At 38.0% G+C, this 19,240-nt stretch overlaps 3 protein-coding genes across 3 annotated transcripts; 2 read left to right on the top strand and 1 right to left on the bottom strand.

The window, feature by feature from the left end:
* Positions 1 to 112: 112 nt before the first annotated feature.
* abcb11a (ATP-binding cassette, sub-family B (MDR/TAP), member 11a) lies at positions 113 to 6,799 on the top strand. The gene is made up of 24 exons (XM_068573036.1): positions 113 to 249; positions 319 to 406; positions 525 to 658; positions 744 to 915; positions 1,244 to 1,368; positions 1,466 to 1,640; positions 1,743 to 1,856; positions 1,959 to 2,069; positions 2,160 to 2,285; positions 2,377 to 2,580; positions 2,692 to 2,862; positions 2,946 to 3,135; positions 3,379 to 3,445; positions 3,531 to 3,627; positions 3,720 to 3,887; positions 3,967 to 4,071; positions 4,169 to 4,330; positions 4,415 to 4,618; positions 4,710 to 4,951; positions 5,068 to 5,224; positions 5,328 to 5,525; positions 5,619 to 5,825; positions 6,322 to 6,468; positions 6,599 to 6,799. Exons 1-24 carry the CDS (start codon positions 113 to 115, stop codon positions 6,797 to 6,799), a joined length of 3,702 nt encoding a protein of 1,233 aa, XP_068429137.1.
* A 2,705-nt stretch (positions 6,800 to 9,504) lies between these two features.
* Positions 9,505 to 12,455, top strand: spc25 (SPC25 component of NDC80 kinetochore complex). Its single transcript, XM_068572845.1, has 7 exons — positions 9,505 to 9,609; positions 10,158 to 10,320; positions 10,480 to 10,545; positions 10,784 to 10,930; positions 11,046 to 11,171; positions 11,337 to 11,435; positions 12,005 to 12,455. The coding sequence occupies exons 2-7, from the start codon at positions 10,170 to 10,172 to the stop codon at positions 12,127 to 12,129; spliced, it is 714 nt and encodes a 237-aa protein (XP_068428946.1). The 5' UTR covers positions 9,505 to 9,609; positions 10,158 to 10,169; the 3' UTR covers positions 12,130 to 12,455.
* A 504-nt stretch (positions 12,456 to 12,959) lies between these two features.
* On the bottom strand, positions 12,960 to 19,114 carry nostrin (nitric oxide synthase trafficking). The gene is made up of 16 exons (XM_068572814.1): positions 19,073 to 19,114; positions 18,808 to 18,893; positions 18,623 to 18,706; positions 18,352 to 18,414; positions 18,178 to 18,259; positions 18,021 to 18,083; positions 17,221 to 17,319; positions 17,008 to 17,133; positions 16,514 to 16,612; positions 16,308 to 16,433; positions 15,192 to 15,300; positions 14,931 to 15,019; positions 14,709 to 14,834; positions 13,437 to 13,692; positions 13,245 to 13,337; positions 12,960 to 13,171 (listed from the first exon to the last, which is right to left on the bottom strand). Exons 1-16 carry the CDS (start codon positions 19,097 to 19,099, stop codon positions 13,035 to 13,037), a joined length of 1,665 nt encoding a protein of 554 aa, XP_068428915.1. The 5' UTR covers positions 19,100 to 19,114; the 3' UTR covers positions 12,960 to 13,034.
* Positions 19,115 to 19,240: the final 126 nt, after the last annotated feature.

Here is a 19,240-nt window from a genome sequence, read left to right on the forward strand (position 1 = left end):
TTTGCAGTTTCGCTTTGCCACTTGCACAGACACCTTGATGATGGTAGTAGGGGGTTTGTGTGCCTTCATACACGGTGCAGCTTCCCCTCTCATGCTTCTGGTGTACAGCAGGATGACAAACACATTTGTGGCTTATGAGATTGAGGTCCAAGCACTAAAAGATCAAAATAAGATATGCAACAACAACACTATCTATTGGAAAAATGACTCCATATACGAAACGCCTGAAAACGCCTCTGTGTACTGTGGGTAAGTTACAACTGTTTATGTTATTGTTGTTACTGTTGAAAAGCAGCTGTTACTCATTTTTTCTCTCAGCAGGGTGGATATTGAAGCAGAGATGACCATGTTTGCATATTACTATATTGCGATTGGATTAGGAGTCATGTTTGTTAGTTATTTTCAGGTAAGTATTTATACTTGCCATATTCGGCCTCAATTTAAAACCATCTTCAGAAATAATGTGATGTGAATGTTACATATCATTCAAAGAAATAACGTCATACTTTGATTGTTCACTGTAGATTGTCTTCTGGATGTTAGCAGCTTCACGACAAACTGATAGAATGAGAAAGACTTATTTCAGAAAAATAATGCAAATGGAGATTGGATGGTTCGACTGCATCTCTGTTGGGGAACTGAACACACGGATGTCAGAGTGAGTTGGAGCTCTTGAAGATCAGGATCTTATCAATTCATAGGATAATGTTTCACACAGATCAGCCTTTCTGCTCCTTTTCCAGTGATATCAACAAGATCAACAATGCAATTGCTGACCAGGTGTCTATCTTCATTGAGAGGATCTCTACGTTTGTGTTTGGCTTCATGGTTGGGTTCATTGGTGGATGGAAGCTGACTTTGGTGGTCATAGCAGTGAGCCCGCTGATCGGCGTAGCTGCTGGACTAATGGCTATGGTAAAACCAAACAATGATTTCATAGTACTGGAAAAGAGGACATTGCTACGGTTTGGAATGTCACAAAAAATGTAGTAATCTTGAAGATTATAATACAAATGTTAGTTAAGTCCCTATCTATTGCCGAATGAGGTAACACAATGGTGATTGAAATTATAGCGACACAATGGCAAGTCTTAAGAACTGAGTCTCTGTGGTGATTTGCCCAGCAAAGTTAAGATGGTTGGCTCTCCTCTGCAGTTACTACTTATTAGGTGACAGAAAGAAAAGGAATTGGAGATCTTCAAATTGTACCTTTTTAAATGTTTTCTAATTCTTCTTGCTGCAGGCTGTGGCCAGGCTGACGGGACGAGAGCTAATGTCCTATGCAAAAGCAGGGGCAGTGGCTGATGAGGTCCTGTCATCCATCAGGACAGTAGCAGCGTTTGGTGGGGAGGAAAAAGAAGCCGAAAGGTCATTTCTTAAGCTTACACTAGGTTGCTTTGCTTTGTAAATGATGAAGAGCCATAAACCCATGATTCTAAATGAAAATGATGTTACATTTGTACAGATATGACAGAAACCTTGCAGAAGCTCAAATCTGGGGTGTGAAAAAGGGCACGATCGTAGGCATTTTTCAAGGATACCTATGGTGCATCGTTTTCTTTTGTTTCGCTTTGGCCTTTTGGTACGGATCTAAATTGGTCATAGACACAAAGGAGCTGTCTCCTGGTACTCTTATTCAGGTATGTGAAAATGAATTGATTCAACTTCTGATATTCTATCCTATAATTTAAGTGTTTGCAAGTCAGTGGCCTGTGTTTCACCATGTTGCTGTGCTTTTCCAGGTGTTCTTTGGAGTACTCATGGCAGCCATGAACCTGGGCCAGGCCTCACCCTGCCTGGAGGCCTTTGCTTCTGGTCGTGCTGCAGCGAAAAACATCTTTGACACAATTGACCGGGTAAATATCCAAATGCTACTCAAGACTTTATTGCAGACACAGACAATTTAAAAAGAGAGAATATTCAATGTAGAATGATAATCTGTGTGGTTATGCTCACAGGAACCAGAAATTGATTGTTTCTCAAAAGAAGGTCACAAATTAGAAAGGGTGAAAGGTGACATTGAGTTCCATAGTGTCACTTTCTACTACCCATCCCGGCCTGAAGTCAAGGTACATTTCTTCAACAATCATTTTCTTCTTTGTGTCCATTTTCCACTTCTCAAGCTTAAATTCATAAAAAAAAAACCTACTTTTTTTTAGATTTTAAATGATATGAGCATGCAGATCAAAGCAGGAGAAATGACTGCTTTTGTGGGACCAAGCGGGTCTGGAAAGAGCACCACGATCCAGCTCATCCAAAGGTTTTATGACCCAAAGGAAGGAATGGTAACAATCTGAGCAACTGTAGACACGCATGACATCACCTGAGAGTTTGAAAGCTTCAGTGTAATATCACGTGTACAAATTTGTTTCTTAGGTGACTTTGGACGGCCATGACATTCGTACTTTAAACATCCACTGGCTCCGATCTCTCATTGGTATTGTAGAGCAGGAGCCAATTCTGTTTTCTACAACCATTGCGGAGAATGTCCAGTTTGGTCGACCTGGAGTAACCATGGAAGACATCATCCGGGCGACAAAAGAAGCTAATGCCTATAATTTCATCATGGATCTGCCACAGGTACACTTGCATATTCATATATAACACAGAATAATCACAGTGCATACAGTTTCAGTCAAATATGTGAAATTGAGCAGCTGGAAAATTATGATGGTGCTACTTTCTCACCAGAAATTTGATACTCTGGTGGGAGAAGGTGGAGGACAGTTGAGTGGAGGACAAAAACAGAGGATTGCTATCGCTCGAGCTCTGATCCGAAACCCAAGGATCCTGCTGCTAGATATGGCCACATCTGCATTAGACAATGAGAGTGAGGCTGTTGTCCAGAAGGCGCTGGAGAAGGTGAGCCACTCAGCTTGACCATTAACTTCAGCAACACATCCTGTTTTGTGGAATTACCCTAATAACTATTAGTATTTGTGCAGGTGTGCATGGGCAGGACAACAATTTCTATAGCTCATCGTCTTTCCACAATTAGAAATGCAGATGTCATTATTGGATTTGAGCATGGACAGGCTGTGGAGAAGGGAACACAGAGTGAGCTCATGGAAAGGAAAGGTGTCTTCTTCAGTCTGGTCACCCTGCAGAATCAAGGCACATCCAGCACAACTAAATGTAAGATGTGGGGCTGCTAATCATCACAGTAGGATTGCTAATCACTCTTGACTGCTAAATGCTAATCACTATAGATTTATCTGTTGATTATTTATTTTGGATTTCTATGCATCAAATACCCTAAACAAAATCACAAAGTTATAGCTATTTTCTAATTACTATATTACTATTTTATAATTACTTTTATAATTACTAACAGAAGCTTCAATACTTGTATTAAAGCTGTATTATTTCTCCTTCCAGATGCGGTCAGTGAAGCTCTTGAAGAAAGCTTTGATCGAAAAGCAAGAAGCCGCACGTCCAGTAAAAGGTAGAGTCAATCCAGCTCAAAAAGATCAATTGAGACAAAATACAATATAAAAAATAATCTGATGTTCTCACTATTTCTCCTGTAGGGGCTCTGTTAGACTGCGATCTCAGAGCCAATTGTCAAATGGCCCGTTATCGGACAGCCTCATGATCTTTTCAGACAAGCAGTTCTCAACAGAAAATGTACTGAGGTTCTCTGTGTAATGTTGTGTTATATATTTACTTTATTTCTAACCGTCTTGTTGAAATGAATAGCTCCAATGCACTTTGTTTAGCTGACATGTGAGGACGATGCAGATGAATATATAGAGCCTGCCCCAGTACTACGTATCCTCAAGTACAACCAACCAGAATGGCCCTACATGCTGCTGGGCTCACTGGGAGCTGCGTTCAATGGCGCCGCCAACCCCATCTATGCTATTCTGTTCAGCCAAATTCTCGGGGTGAGGTTGTATATTTTATATATTCACTTTTACAAGCTGATTTAGTTTGCTGAAGTTAAAATGATCTTTGTATTTGCAGACGTTTTCTATTAGTGACTTAAACGAACAGAGGAAAGAGATCAACGGGATATGTATTCTGTTTTGCATTGTGGCCGTGGCTAGTTTCTTCTTCCAGTTTTTACAGGTTTGCATCACAATTTGCAGAATAATGACATTTAGAGTACATATCTCATTGGCATTTTAATATAATATATATATATGACTCTGATTTAATGTTTAAGGGATATGCTTTTGCCAAGTCTGGAGAGCTATTGACCCGCCGTCTAAGGAAACTAGGCTTTCAAGCCATGTTGAGACAGGAGATCGGTTGGTTTGATGACCACAGAAACAGCCCTGGAGCTCTCACTACAAGACTGGCAACTGATGCATCAATGGTGCAAGGGGTAAGTAAAAGCTTATTTCACAGTATGGTTTGGTGTTGTACAGTACTTACAACATTGTTTTGGGGCTGGTATGGGCTTTTTCAGGCAACAGGATCTCAGATTGGCATGATCGTAAACTCATTGACCAGCATCGGAGCATCTTTCATCATTGCTCTATACTTCAGTTGGAAGTTAACTTTGGTCATTCTGTGCTTCCTGCCACTCATCGGGCTGTGTGGTGTGTTCCAATCTAAAATGCTGACGGGCTTTGCAAATGACGATAAAAAAGCCATGGAAGCAGCAGGTCGGGTAAGCTCCACAGAACATTTGCTTTGTAGGCCCATTGAGATGCAGTTCTGCAAAACCTTAAGGCGTATACAATCTTAATGTTCTCCTGCAGGTATCCAGTGAGGCTCTTTCCAACATCAGGACAATTGCAGGCCTGGCCAAAGAGCGCTCATTTGTGGAATCATATGAGCAGAAACTTGTTCTTCCATTTAAATCTGAGAAGAAGAGAGCCAACATCTACGGGCTTTGTTTCAGTTTTTCCCAGTGTGTCATCTTCATGGCGTATGCTGCTTCGTTTAGATATGGAGGCCATCTGGTTATGTCTGAGGGGTTGCAATACTTGGTGGTTTTTAGGTTAGTAAAATTGTTTCTTTCATTAAAAAAAATAGATCTCTTTTAGATTCTATATTGAAATCTATTGTGTTGTGATTGCTAAACATCAACCCAGTGTTTGTACGGCGTTCCTCCAGAGTGATTACAGCTGTAGTAACCAGTGGGACAGCACTGGGCAAAGCTTCCTCCTTTACTCCAGATTATGCTAAAGCCAAAATTGCTGCCGCTCGGCTTTTCCAACTGTTGGACCGAGTTCCTAAAATCAGCATGAGCCCTGCAGATGGAGAGAAATGGGTTGGTAAATTTGATAAATAAGACAAAATAATACCCAATGGGAATGTCCCTCTACCGTAATGTTTTTTTTTTTGAATGATTCAGCTTCGTTATCCATCTTTAGGATGACTTCAGAGGTGAAATAGAGTTCCTCAATTGCAACTTCACCTATCCAACTCGGCCAGATGTCCAGGTGTTGAACGGTCTAGTTGTGTCTGTGAAGCCTGGTCAGACTTTGGCGTTTGTTGGTAACAGCGGCTGTGGGAAGAGCACAAGTGTTCAACTGTTGGAAAGGTTCTATGACCCTGATGAAGGGAGAGTGGTATGGAGACTGATTTTTAAACATTATTTCACTGATCACAAAATGAATTCAATCAATGCCAAAGTCTTAATTATGTCATCTCTTTATTTTCAGATGATTGATGGTCGCCCATCTCATACAGTCAACGTGCCCTTCCTACGATCTCAGATTGGCATAGTGTCCCAGGAGCCAGTGTTGTTTGACTGCAGCATAGCGGAGAATATTCAGTATGGAGATAACGCATGCAATGTCAGCATGGACGCGATTGTTACGGCCGCTAAAAAAGCCTACCTTCATGACTTTGTGATGACGCTGCCAGATGTGAGTGCAAACATATAAAACATTATATAATGGTCATTGTAAATACTGGTTATTAGTTTGGAATTGTAAGCCACTCTTTTACAAGAATACAATTGCTTTTATAGCAGTAACCATCTTAAATTAATTAAAGTAAGCTAATATAACGAAGAAACAAAAGGTTGGTGAGGATGAACTGGCGTCTGGGCAGGCAGGGTTAAGTAGATTAGGGACATTGATCAGGTGTTCCCATTTAGGGTGATGGCACCTATGCTCCGCCATGGACCTGCAAACAACACACAAGCACTTATACACAGTATATGGAGGACCAAGACAACTGGCCTATTAACTATAAGCAACTCTTAGTTTCAGGTTATTATACACTAATTAATATAATGCTAATATATTCCATTTCTGCCAATAGATCTCTCTCTTAAAAGACTGAACTGGTCCAAGTTTATGGCATTGTTGAACTTGTAACCTTTCGCTTTCGCTCCTTAATAAATTTACGAATTTTAAGGAATATGAGACCCAGGTTGGTGCCCAGGGCTCCCAGCTGTCGAGAGGACAAAAACAACGCATCGCCATTGCCCGGGCCATCGTCAGAAACCCTAAGGTCCTGCTACTTGATGAAGCTACCTCTGCCCTGGACACCGAAAGTGAACAAGTAATGCATTTCCAATTGCCACTAAACATGAACACAAAGCAAAGTATTCCTTTAATTAAGTTTAGCTTTTTATGCTATAAATCTCCACATACTTGCATGACGGTTCCTGACAAAGCTGTTTTACCTTCAGACTGTTCAGATTGCTCTGGATGAGGCGAGAAAAGGACGAACCTGTATTACCATCGCTCATCGGCTGTCGACAATCCAGAATGCTGACGTCATAGCAGTAATGTCTAATGGAGCTGTCATAGAGCAAGGCAGTCATGATAATCTCATGGCCAAGAGGGGTGCCTATTATGAACTGGTCACAACAGGCGCGCCTATCAGCTAGACGCTTGCAGACACATAGACTATGACAAGCATATGATGAAGTGTGTGTGTGTGTGTGTGTGTGTGTGTGTGTGTCTGTGTGTGTGTGTGTGTGTGTGTGTGTGTGTCTGTTTGTGTGTGTGTGTGTGTGTGTGTGTGTGTGTGTGTGTGTGTGTGTGTGTGTGTGTGTGTGTGCCTTACCTTTAAAATGGCTTTAAAAGACAACATGTTCAGGCTTGACCATAAATGTATACTGTGTCTGAAATGACAAATGTGGACCTATTGAAAAATGAACAAAATCAACAGGTATTTGAAAAACTATTCTAACCTGAACAATTGACCTAAAAGCCACCAGACTTTACTTATCATCATAAAATCACTTCATTTAAACTGGACAGAAACAAAAATACTGATTAACACCATCTGTTAGTCTTTCCACTGTTCCAATAATCACCAATTTGTTCAAACATGGCGGTTTGGTCGTTGTGTCATTTTACCTTCATCTGGATTACGGTCAGATCACAAAGGTATTGTGGGATCACATATAGCCAAAAATCCATTTTGTCAGGCTTCAAGTAATGCGTTTTGTGTACTGCTAATCAAAGCGCAGACCAATGATTGCCCTGTGAGGACCTACTGCCAGATACAGGCGTGGAACATAGAAGATGTTGGGAAATATTTTCTGTTTGTCCCTCTCAGTCAAAAATGTGGACACCAAGATGATATAAGATGTAACTAGAGGGGGAAAAATTCCCTGCCGTTGTATATCTAGCACCTCACTGCTGGAGACAAAATCCATCAGGTCCCTTTCTGTGTGGCTAAGTGACATATCTGCTTCTTCAACACCATAAACGCTTTCTACACCGCAGATAGCTTTATCTCAGAAATCATTCAACACAGCCATGGCAACAACTGCAAGCTCTTCAGGTATAAAACTGTGTTCCAATGTCGTAAGAAAGCTCCATGTTGTTGACGTTACAAAAGCTGTTTACAAGCTGCGTAGCCTTAGATGTTTTACAGACCATTGCTATGACAGTTGTTACATATTAGCAAGAACAGATGGTCCACAACGTAACCCCTTGGAAAACCTTCAGCCTTAATGTGATCTTTCTTAGTAAAGCAACAACATGGGCTTTCCATAATACTGAAACACAGTCCATCTGCATCCACAGTTAAGCATATCCAATAGATCTATCATGTTTAAAAGTCATTCCCATTTAAAAAGCACAGTTATTTAATATCAGAGTTGCCTTTTCAAAATATGCATTCTGAAAGTCTGTAGGCTTTAGTATTTTGAACTTGATGTTTGGTAGTTTGGGCCAACTCAAACTTCCTCAGTTTCACCACAAGGTGGTATAAAATCTCAAGAAAGACAAAAGTTGTGTTGTGGGAACTTCAAGGTGCCCTTGGCTATTTTTAAATGTTTGCAGGTAAATAACATCAACGGCTTGCAGGAAATATTATTTTAATGTAGACACATTCATTGTATAAATTACGAAATAGAAAGCACTAAATTGAAAAAGTACTATTTAGCTGATTTGTAGTAGGCAGAAAAATGAGCTAAAGCTAAAAATGATGTGCAATAGTGCAGTGCAACTATCATACATTCATTCTTTCATTCTTACTTTATCATCTTTATATGAGCCTTGTAATCAAATAAGTCTATTTTTTATTGCCATCTTTTTAATACATTTATTTTTCCTAATTTAAGTTATTTGTTTTTTATCATATTGTGGGAGTCATTTCTCGAGGTAAATAGACAATAGAACAAGGTGGCAACACATTTAAGTATAACATTTTGGTGTCCTAATTTTCTTTATTTAGCATTCGGTTATAGACCTACTTAGCTCCACCCTCTCGTGTCACTTCTGGTTGCACAAACACATGATGACGATGGACAAATGATCAAACTCAAAACCTTAAAATGTCAGTCCACAAACGGATGGGTGACGTCACACTATATCTACTTCCTATACTGAGGACAGAATTATCTCAGTTAAAACTTTTAACTTCAGATACCCAAGCGTTTCAGGGGCCCATAAATAAATTTAAAAAAAACATGGCAATGTGACAAAATACTGTTTCTTTGTCAAGTATACACACAATTTAACTCAGCAATGCAGACTTCATAATTTTGGGGAAAATTTCAAGGTTTTTCCAAATCACTTTTGTGCAGAGAAGATTGCTTTCGGAGATGATTTCTCGTAATTGACATGGTAACATATATTTTTTTTACATACATTTACATATATAACAGGTTTTTGTTTTACTTCATGAAACTATGTGGCATATTCTGACAATTCGGGCAAATAAAAATTGTGTCGCTTTTTTAGTTGATAGTTTACCATTTAAAATGTTCATTGCAGTGTGACATAAGATAACTGCTGCTTCATTATTCAGGGTAGATGGATTCGGCCCAAGTTTAAAGTCGGAACTCTAATTTTGAATTGTGTTTCAAAGCACTTTATTAAACTCAGATATGTTTGTGAAAGAGTTATTTAGCATGCAGCGTACATCCTAATTCCAATGTCCACATTCACAGATTTACAGAGTTGGAGATACATTTTCTGTGAGAGTTTAGGGCTGCCCCTCTGTCAATCCCTGTATTAAGAGTATTACATTTTTGGAATTGAGATTACAGTATTAAACTATTATCGCTAGATGGCGCCAATGCCAACCACCATTAAAAACATAAAAGAAGAAGAATACGTGAACGTTATTTCCGGTGTTCAGTCCCCCGCCTCCTGCATGCGGACCGCGGATATTTGAAAATAACGGCTGCTTCAGTAGGAAGACGTAACTCATGAAGATCAACGACTGCCCAAATAATATGTAAGTCCCGCGATGTCATCCACATTTACATTAACTAACTGTTAGCTAATCCAATGTCAATTTGTACATCTTTTGTCCTAATTTATTGCATAGTTGACGTTACACGCTGAAGTTTCCCAGCGCTTTTACCTGCTAACGTTGCCGGATTCGGTGACACGGGTTAACTAACAACTAACTACTCAACTACTAAAATGGTTGTGGTTATTATTATTAATGTTAGTAATGTTATGCAGTTTGTAAGCGAGCGCGGCAATCCGTGCCGTAAGTGAGCGTTGCTTGTCGTTAGGGTAGTGCCGTTTTACGCCGTTTTGTGTTGCCTGTCAACTGTTTCCACTGCTAGACGTGCTTGTTGCGTCTCAGTTGCTGCAATGTTATTATTGTTGTTTTAAATCGCTTTCTGTTAAGCCTAGAGGCTTGCAGATACAACGTTCACTGTTTACCTTTTACGATGGCTTCCAAGGGCCTTGATCCCACCATAATCATTTGTCGTTGTTTTTTTTTACTTGTACATGATTAGTATTGCCAATTGTGCTATGTTTTTATTGCAGACTGTGAACATCATGGCGTCCATTACCGATCCTAACATGAGTGACGGATTTACTAGTGCTATGAAGGAGATTCACAATAAACAGCTCCAAACTTATGAGGAGATGATTGACATGATGACAGACTTGTACCAGTCCCACAGACAGTTTGTGAAGTCTGCACATGGTATGTTTAAGACATTGTTTATTATAATCCCCATTAGTTGTTCCTGGGGGTCTATTTTCAAATCAAATATAGGCAGTAATGTTTGCGCTTGTACTTCATACAGTATATAATGCAGTTACAGTTCAGTTTGTCATCAATATGTGTTTTCCTTTTGTGCAGATGCATGTTTAAAGAAATGTAAGGATGATGAGATGCTGTTTGAGACGATACAGACATTCAAAAGAGGTGAGTTTATGCATCGCATCTGTGCCTTACATGTTCGCCATTAGTGTGTATTTATGTTTACACGATTGTTGTTATTCATATTGGCATTAAAACTTTTTTCATGTGCTGATTTTGTCCTCCTTATCCGATACACACTAATGGCCCATACATGTTTGAAACAGCAAGTTGTAATGCAGCTTCGTAGGCTTCATTGTTGATGCGAAAGTGTATTTTGGCTAATGCATTCTTTGTCCCCCAGATGCGGTAAAAAAAAATACATCATTGAAAGGGAAACGGCATGCCATTTCTGAAATGATATCTGAGATTCAGCAGAAGGAGATGCAGAAAGATGACATCAAAGAGAAAATAGAAAAACTTCAAGAAGAACAAGCTAAGAGAAAAGAGTGTACGTTTTATATTTCGAAATAAAATGAATGCTGGAGATCACATATTTATTTGTGATTATAACATACATTGTTTTAGAAACTGACCCTTGCCTTTGCTTTTTTCTTCATTTTTAGTAATACTGTCTCAAAATAAAGCAAACAAAGACAGACTGAGGAATCTCCAGAAAGCCAGAGGGGTCTTTCAAGACCATTTAGGGATGGAGATCCGAACAATCCTTGGCAAAACACAATTGGTTAAAGGTATGCTTAAGGTGCAAATCTATATTCTGTATCTTTCTAGAGGACTGTTTCTATTATTAATCATTGTAAATAATTAATAACAATTAATACACATACAAATAATTGTAATTTGTCTCAATTTATACATTCAGATTTTACAGAATGTGTTTGTTGTCCTTTTTAAAGGTGAAAAGCTGCAGTTTGTTTTTCGGAATATCAACCCCTCAGATCAGGACAGTGCCTATGTTGTCACAATGGGGATTAAAGAAGACGGATCATACCAGAGTAAGAGACACGCACATACTGTATATAAAAAACTAATGTATTGGTATAATTTAATGCAGTTTATTGGAACTATGACTATGCCTTCATTAAAAAGATGTTTTGGACAATATGCAATCTGCATTTGTCTTGTCTCAAAAGACAATTCAAACTAACAATGAACTATTCACACTCACAAGTATATTGTCTGTGTAGCTAAATCATCATATCCTAAAATGTCTGTCATAGAGGATCACTATTGTTCAAAAGCTAATACAAACATATACATGTGCCACACTGTTGTACTGGCTGATGTGTTCTTTCCAATGAAAACAACCACTGTAGTTTATTTAGATTAATGCCTTTTGTATACAGCCTTGGTGTTATAAATACACACTAGAGCTAAAAGCAGCATTTGTAGTCCCTACAAATTGCAGTATTTAGTAAACTGTCTTAGGAGATATAGACATTACAATATATATTATATATTTGAAATATTAATGCTTTCATTATGAAGTAATCATGGCAGTGGCCACTGACGGTCCTTCACAGGTTGTAAATTGTTTCTATAATTAAGTTTGCCCTTTCTACAGTTGTGTCCAGTGACCCCGCGCTTGAGTGTTTGCCAGTCTTGGAAAGCCTGCTTCAGGAGACCAACAACTTAGCATCATTCCTGGCAAATGTCAGAAAGGAGTTTATCTCTCAAGCTCGCTGCTGAAATTGAAAGAATGGGAAGATAAAATGTCATGCAATGAAGTTCTTGCTGCAATGTGGGCTAGTGTAATGATTTTTAAAGTGAGTGCCAGCAGGGATTCTTTAGCAAATTGGATCCATGATAACGGAAAATGCTTAAAAGAATAAATGAATCCAATTTAATTTTTGCAGAAATGGCTTGTCTCATTATTGAGCATGGTCCAATTACAGTTCATTGCATACTAATAATTAGCATGGTTTGAAAGGCAGGAGTTAGGCCTGGAGACAACAGGTGTTCTGAGGTCTCTAAATCTAGCTTACTGTAGATGTTCTTCAGAAGTAAATGTGTATATATATATATATATATATATATATATATATATATATATATATATATATATATATATATATATATATATATATATATATATATATATATATATATATATTCATTAATCATTCACATATTAGATATAGTTTTCATTTATTTTCTCATGTCATTACTCAAGTTTAAGTGGGTTAGGATAAAGTTACTGTTTTTTTAGCTCTGCTTTGTTTTTACTTGTGGAAATCTTATTATTCCTACTATAGTTGAGTTCATCTGTACACAATGTCGCATAAATAATTAAAAACTAATTTGAGGTTCAAAAAAGACATACCGTATGAATTTTAACTGCATTACAAAGTAACTTTCGAGAGCAGTGAGAAAATCAAATCCTAACTTGCAGAAGACCAACATGTTTTATAAAAGTCAATGCTTTTGTTTTTATTAACATTTTAAAGTCTAGAATATCATCGGTCAGTACAAACAGAATTTCTAGTTGTCGTTTGCATGAAGCTTACAGTGGTTGCTGTTCATTCTTTGACTTTGCAGATCTGAATCTTTTTGATTTAGGATGAGTTCTATAATTTAGTTGTAAGTGAATTATGTCAGGCATCAGATGATTTGACGCTGGTCAACAGAGGCAGCTCCTCAACATAGGTTGAAGGGAAATAGCCTTTCTTTCCGTTAAGTTTGCCCAACCACCAACCATTGTCTTCCTTTCCGTAAATGTCAAGAAGATCTCCTGTGAAACAAAAATCCAGTCTTTTTATTAGATTATTGACAAACTCTACGCTTTTAGATAACTTACCACTTACCTTCCTTCAAGGTCAGCTCATCGTCCTGTTCTGGGGTGAAATTGTACAGGGCCTTGCATTGTCCTATACTGCACAGCTCCGGTGTTACTGGAGCTGTTAAATGTTGATAGTTTTCATTGCTTTGATGTCATGATGAAAGTTCAAATGTGCTGAATTCAAATAAATATTTGTATAACTCTGGTAAAGTATTACCTTGTTCTTTGTCATCATGGCAAGACAGGTGTCCGTTAACAGTACTGCCACACTCTGCGGCTGCTGTTTCACGTGTCCCAGTTGGTGAAGGCACCTGGTCGCTGGCACTCGGTAAAGCCACCTCAGACTTGATCTGTGTCACAAACTGAACCGGCCCTTTGTAAATGATGGACGTTCTCAGTGATTGTCGGGATCTGAATGGGGTCCTTCTCAGTTTGACTGGGCGAGTCAGTTGAACAACGCTGTGCTCGCAGTCCTTGAACAGAAGCATAGTTTGTGTTGCATGAAATCCAATTAACGTGATTCCTAACTAGAGGTTCCTCTGTTCATACTTTATCTTATATGAATAAGGGTCTAAAGGTGGGCATTGTTATATTCTGTACAGATTGAAAAAGCCCTTTGAGGTAAATTTGTGATGGTGGGTATTGACTCGTATATTATAAACATCAAGCTTCAATAACCAGTGGTTGTAGTACGAATGCAAGCATAATAAAATCCCAAGAATAATATGTATTGTATACAAACTAGGAACCATATTCATGTTGTAAAAGTATGAAATGACATTACATGTAAAGACATACAACACTTTATGTAGTCTTGAGGGGAACTGGAGCTCATTTGACTGAAAGGGTCGGGATTCACAGTCTAATACACTTGTAACTTAAATTTCATCAAAGTAACCCATGCAGTTCTTTAATTCAGCAATTATTGCATAATCCCATGAAATATGAAGTATGAAAGGCTTTCACGCTATCCTTGGTTTTTTTTGTTTTTTTAATCCGGGCAAAGCCAAATACTCTTTCTTACATCATCTCTCCATTATTCCCATTCAGTATGTCACTGTGATATGAATTACTCTGCTTCTAAAGCTTTATTGATAATGCACTTTTGAAATATGTTAAAGCTACTATTGATGATAAGGTTGCAGATTGCATTGTAAAAAGTAAATACATTTATCTCATGTGCAAAGCATGTAGGAGAGACTAAGGTGGCTGACGTGAATGTCCTTATCTGGACATGGCGGACGGCTCCTAAAGAGAACCTGTTGCGTTATATATGGATCTAAACCGCTAATTCTAAGGTGACGAAAACACAAGCTCATATTTTCCGGTAATTATACACTAAAGAAAAAATAAATTCACTGAAGAAAACTTCTATACTATTATATTACATTCTATATTATATTGCTGCCAATAAATGCTCCATGCTGTTATGCTTAAGATACAACTACTCCAGAACATACTTCATGTCTTGAAAATGATGTGGTCTTACCTTATCTTTCCATTTCACAATGCTTTCACTAAATCGGTGAAAGGTCTTGGCTTTCCCCTCTAATTCACACATGGATAAAGAGAGTTTGTAGCGCGTGGCTTCAAGGAGATCCAGTTTTAGAGTACTCTACAAGTACCAAGATGGGATTAGTGAAGCCTTTATAAAATCAAATGTATGATTAATTCAAAGTAAATATCCATCCACTCTGCACACACTGCTTACCTCATCAATCTGCAGTTCAGTGTCCTCAAGGTTTTTTTGGTTTGAAAATGATGGATTTTCAGAATAGGTTCTCATCAGTTTTCCAATTCCTGCAACGACAATGTTAAAGGTGACTTCAATAACAAAATGAATGACATCACGTAGTGCTGGCCATTATGAATCACTGGGCTTTACTGAAAGACATGTTTTATTCCACCTCCATCAGATTATAGTATATTGTGTCATTTAATGCATTATTTATGAATAATGTGGTGTACTCGCCTTCACAGTCTTTCTTTGTTTTTGTAATACAGTCCTCCAGACGCTGCAGCTTGAGTTTTATGGCCTCTTTTCTTCGGTCTTTGGCCATCAGTGATTTGCTGTCCTCCTCCTGATGCATCCAGGACACAGATCATGCATCAGACACTGGGATGGTCTAAATATTTCCATTGAGCCAAGGCTACAATGTCTTTTGGACTGTGAGCATTACCTGAACATGTTACAAACAAGCTATTGTCGCTACTGCTCTGAACATTCATATTTCATATCCATTGGGATTAGGCTAATATCACAAATTCAAGTGAGACCTGTGAACAACCTGACAACTACATAATACAATCCAAAACATCAAAATGTGAAAAACAGTACATATATTTAGGGGCACACAAAATAAAACAAACTTTATGTCAGGCCTTGTCAGAATATTATATATACACACACACACACATATATATATATATATATATATATATATATATATATATATATATATATATATATATATATATATATATATATATATATATAGACACAACTACTTGTCTATATACTACTACATATATATATATATATATATATATATATATATATATATATATATATATATATATATATATATGTATATATATATATATATGTGTGTGTGTGTGTGTATATGTATATATATGTGTGTGTGTGTGTGTGTGTGTGTATATGTATATATATATATATATATATATATATATATATATATATATATATATATATATATATATATATATATATATATATATATATGTGTGTGTGTGTGTGTGTATGTATATATATGTGTGTGTGTGTGTGTGTATGTATATATATGTGTGTGTGTGTGTGTGTATGTATATATATGTGTGTGTGTGTGTGTGTGTGTGTGTGTGTGTGTGTATGTATATATATATATGTGTGTGTGTATATGTATATATATGTGTGTGTGTGTGTATGTATATATATGTGTGTGTGTGTGTATGTATATATAATTTTCTTTATTTCTGTGGCTTGCACACTGGGCCTCTTCTTTAAAAAGACACCCCCTGCCGAGCTGACTGGGTGAGTCTGTAGCCTGCAGACACGCTTTCTCAGAGCGAAACATTTCAGACTTACAAAATAATCAGCCATCAAAAACTCAGTCTTGTGATCTTCAGCCGTGATGCTGTTTTCCTTCACCAGAGTTTGTATGTCTTTATCCGTGTCCACCCTTTGGACAATCTGTTCTATCTGTCTTTGACCCTGGAAGTGGCAGAAATAAGTTACAACACCCAACAATGACTTGGTGATCATTGAGCAGGATGGAGGTCTGGGTGTCTTACATGTTGGAGGGTCTTCCCTAAGCTGGACATGTGGAGGTTGTATCGAGTCAAAAGGTTACAAAGAACTTCAATTCGCTGTTTCTCCAGTTCCTGTGTGATCTGAAACAGTAAAAGTAGCACTGTGATGCCTCGTAAAAACACTGAGGAAAACAATGTCATAATGACTGGACAGACTGTACAGAAACCAAACATAACTATTCTTTGCTACACACTTATAAAATGTGTGCGTCTCAGAGAAAACCGAATGAGTTGTAGAAATCCCTGGATGGACTGTGGTAATTTGTTGCTTTAAACAGCGTACTTGGGTGGCAAACTAATAAGACTGCTCATTAAATAGAGCATATTCTGCAATCAAAAGCTCACTCGTTCAGCTCTTATTACAAATGAGGTCTCATTGAGCAAAACACTGAAGCAACCGGTTCACTCACGCACGGCACTCTGGATAAGCAAACTAAAAGCCTTCAGTGAGAGAATCAGGAGCATTTTTTCCGCACCTGGTAGCAGTTTTTCAGTGTGTTTTCCCACTTAAGTCTCATCTGATGGCCCTCCATGTTGACATTAAAGTACTCCTCGTCCACCCGCGCCTGCATCTCTGCAGACTTAGTCAACCTGTTCAGCATCTGCAGTCAAGAGCAAGACAAACATTGAGCAAATTTCTCAGCATATTTTAATAAATATAAATACAAATTGGTCACCATGTACTGCACCTTTTGTTTTTCTTTTTCTGTGCAGATTTGCCTGTTGTTCTCAACAAAGTTGAACAGAGCCTCATGCTCTCTTGTTAATCCAAGCAATTTCTTCTTTATCTGTTTTCGACGAGGAAACCCAATAATCCACATTAACATATCAGTAAAATGACAAATCATATAGGGAAATTCTAAATGTCATTACATTCAGGTTTTCTAGGCCATGTGTCAGGGGAAGGAACTTGAAACTGTTGGATTTGAATTCAAGCCAGTGTAAACTACATCTTACTATAGCAAGACAAGGTATAGTCCATTAAATGGCACCATTTTATGATCAATATCTATTTATTTATCTTTCTGTAAGTCTTTTAATCCATTTATTGAATTATTGCACATTTTAGATATAATGATAGAATTTAAAATTAAGATGGACATATACTGTAGCTTTCTACAAATCCCTCTTCTGTAATGTTACATAATGCATTATAACACATTCACACCATGGGATTTCATAGCGACAGTTTTACAACTTACTTTATAACACTTTTTTAACAGTACCAACTAACAATGCTTCTAAGACTTTATAACCGGTCATGCAATAGTATTGTGATCCTACTTTTAAGAGCTTGTAACTGTTTCAACACATCATGATGCATTATCAACTTGGGACGAAATTATGCGCGGATTGTCATTGTTGTATATATTATACATCAACGATTTCAGAAAATGTTGCATAACACAATAGTTGACTGTTTATGGATCAGGATAATACATTCCGAGCTGATTCATATTCCTGTCACATGTTTTTTTTTCTTCTTTACCTTGAGTTGCTCGCTCCAATTACTCGTAACAATTTTTCCTGTTCTTTCAATGGTACTGTCAAGCTATTAAAGCACAGAAAAGGTGAGAGACACATTATGTACTGGAAGCTTGAACAGACGACTACACTGATATAAAAATAAATAAATCATTCCATACAGGCCTCTTCCTTTTATTATGCTCGTCTAAGACTTGTCGTATTTCCAGGATTGCTTCCTGCTGAAATGCATTCCCTAATGATCTGAAATGAGAACAACACACCATATTTAACTCCAAGTCTGTGGTTTAATCTGGACAGGCACAGTTACGAGGTGAACTCAGGTTGAAAACTACCTGTGGGCATCTGCTCTTGAGTACATCTCATCTGACACATGACACCAGGCACTGTAGGTGGAACTGAGTGGGGAGCCAGCATGCAAAGGTTAGAGCTGTGGGCTTATTAGCCCGCAAACTGCCTGTGTTTTGATCACATCTAACTTGCTAGCTGCATGTTATTTCCCACGATGCTATTATTTCTGTACACTACGAGGCAGGTAGATGTCACGTTAAACACAAAACAGACAAAGGACAAAGCCAATTCATAACTCAGCACTGTGTCTCTTACTTATTTGACATTCCTTTGGAGGTCCTGATGAGTTTGCCAGCAAGTTTTTGAAGACCTTTAGCATAAGTAAGTTCCAGCTCAGCCCTAAAACAGGAAGAGGTTGCAGCGAGAGACAGTAACTGAGTCAAACAGTAACTCCCGCCATCATTAAAGTTAGTCTGAAAGCCACAGGTGACTCAGCCTACCTTTGCTGAAAAACGGTCATAAGTTCTTTGCAGAAGTACTCCCCGGTTTTTGAAAATTGTTTCACATTTTGATAGAGTTGGTTGTACTGAAAGACATAGAATCAGGCTATGTGAAGCAATATTGCCCTGAATCCACTGAGTTTAATCCCATACAAAGTTTATTTGTTAGTTAATCAAATGCACATTTAAGTCTTAAATTTTACTACAATGCCTTTCAGAAGTATAATGGAAGAAGAAGAAACGGATTTTTCAAACGAATACTCACCGAGCATGTGCTGATAGGATCCTTCATCTTAAGACTGTGGCTGTTTGTTGACTTTGGACCTGGAACTTTGACCACCCTCCTCCCAAAGTCACTCATGCGGAAATCACCTGAGCTTTTGTCAGTGCCCGTCCTGAAGGAAAATTCCAGTGAGAGGGAAAAAAAGAAACT

This window comes from Clinocottus analis, unplaced genomic scaffold (assembly GCF_023055335.1).
Source record: "Clinocottus analis isolate CAN_PGR_092001 unplaced genomic scaffold, fCliAna1.0.p SCAF_12, whole genome shotgun sequence".
NCBI lineage: Eukaryota > Metazoa > Chordata > Actinopteri > Perciformes > Cottidae > Clinocottus > Clinocottus analis.

Coding starts and splice junctions, on each gene's coding strand:
- abcb11a (XM_068573036.1), top strand. CDS start 113: ATGACAAACACATTTGTGGCTTATGAGATTGAGGTCCAAGCACTAAAA. Junction 250..318: donor AACGCCTCTGTGTACTGTGG/GTAAGTTACAAC, acceptor TTTTTCTCTCAG/CAGGGTGGATATTGAAGCAG. Junction 5,526..5,618: donor ACCCTGATGAAGGGAGAGTG/GTATGGAGACTG, acceptor CTTTATTTTCAG/ATGATTGATGGTCGCCCATC.
- spc25 (XM_068572845.1), top strand. CDS start 10,170: ATGGCGTCCATTACCGATCCTAACATGAGTGACGGATTTACTAGTGCT. Junction 10,321..10,479: donor GTTTGTGAAGTCTGCACATG/GTATGTTTAAGA, acceptor CCTTTTGTGCAG/ATGCATGTTTAAAGAAATGT. Junction 11,436..12,004: donor AGAAGACGGATCATACCAGA/GTAAGAGACACG, acceptor CCCTTTCTACAG/TTGTGTCCAGTGACCCCGCG.
- nostrin (XM_068572814.1), bottom strand. CDS start 19,099: ATGAAGGATCCTATCAGCACATGCTCG. Junction 17,134..17,220: donor CAGAAAAAGAAAAACAAAAG/GTGCAGTACATG, acceptor TCTTGACTGCAG/ATGCTGAACAGGTTGACTAA. Junction 16,613..17,007: donor CACTGAAAAACTGCTACCAG/GTGCGGAAAAAA, acceptor TTACTGTTTCAG/ATCACACAGGAACTGGAGAA.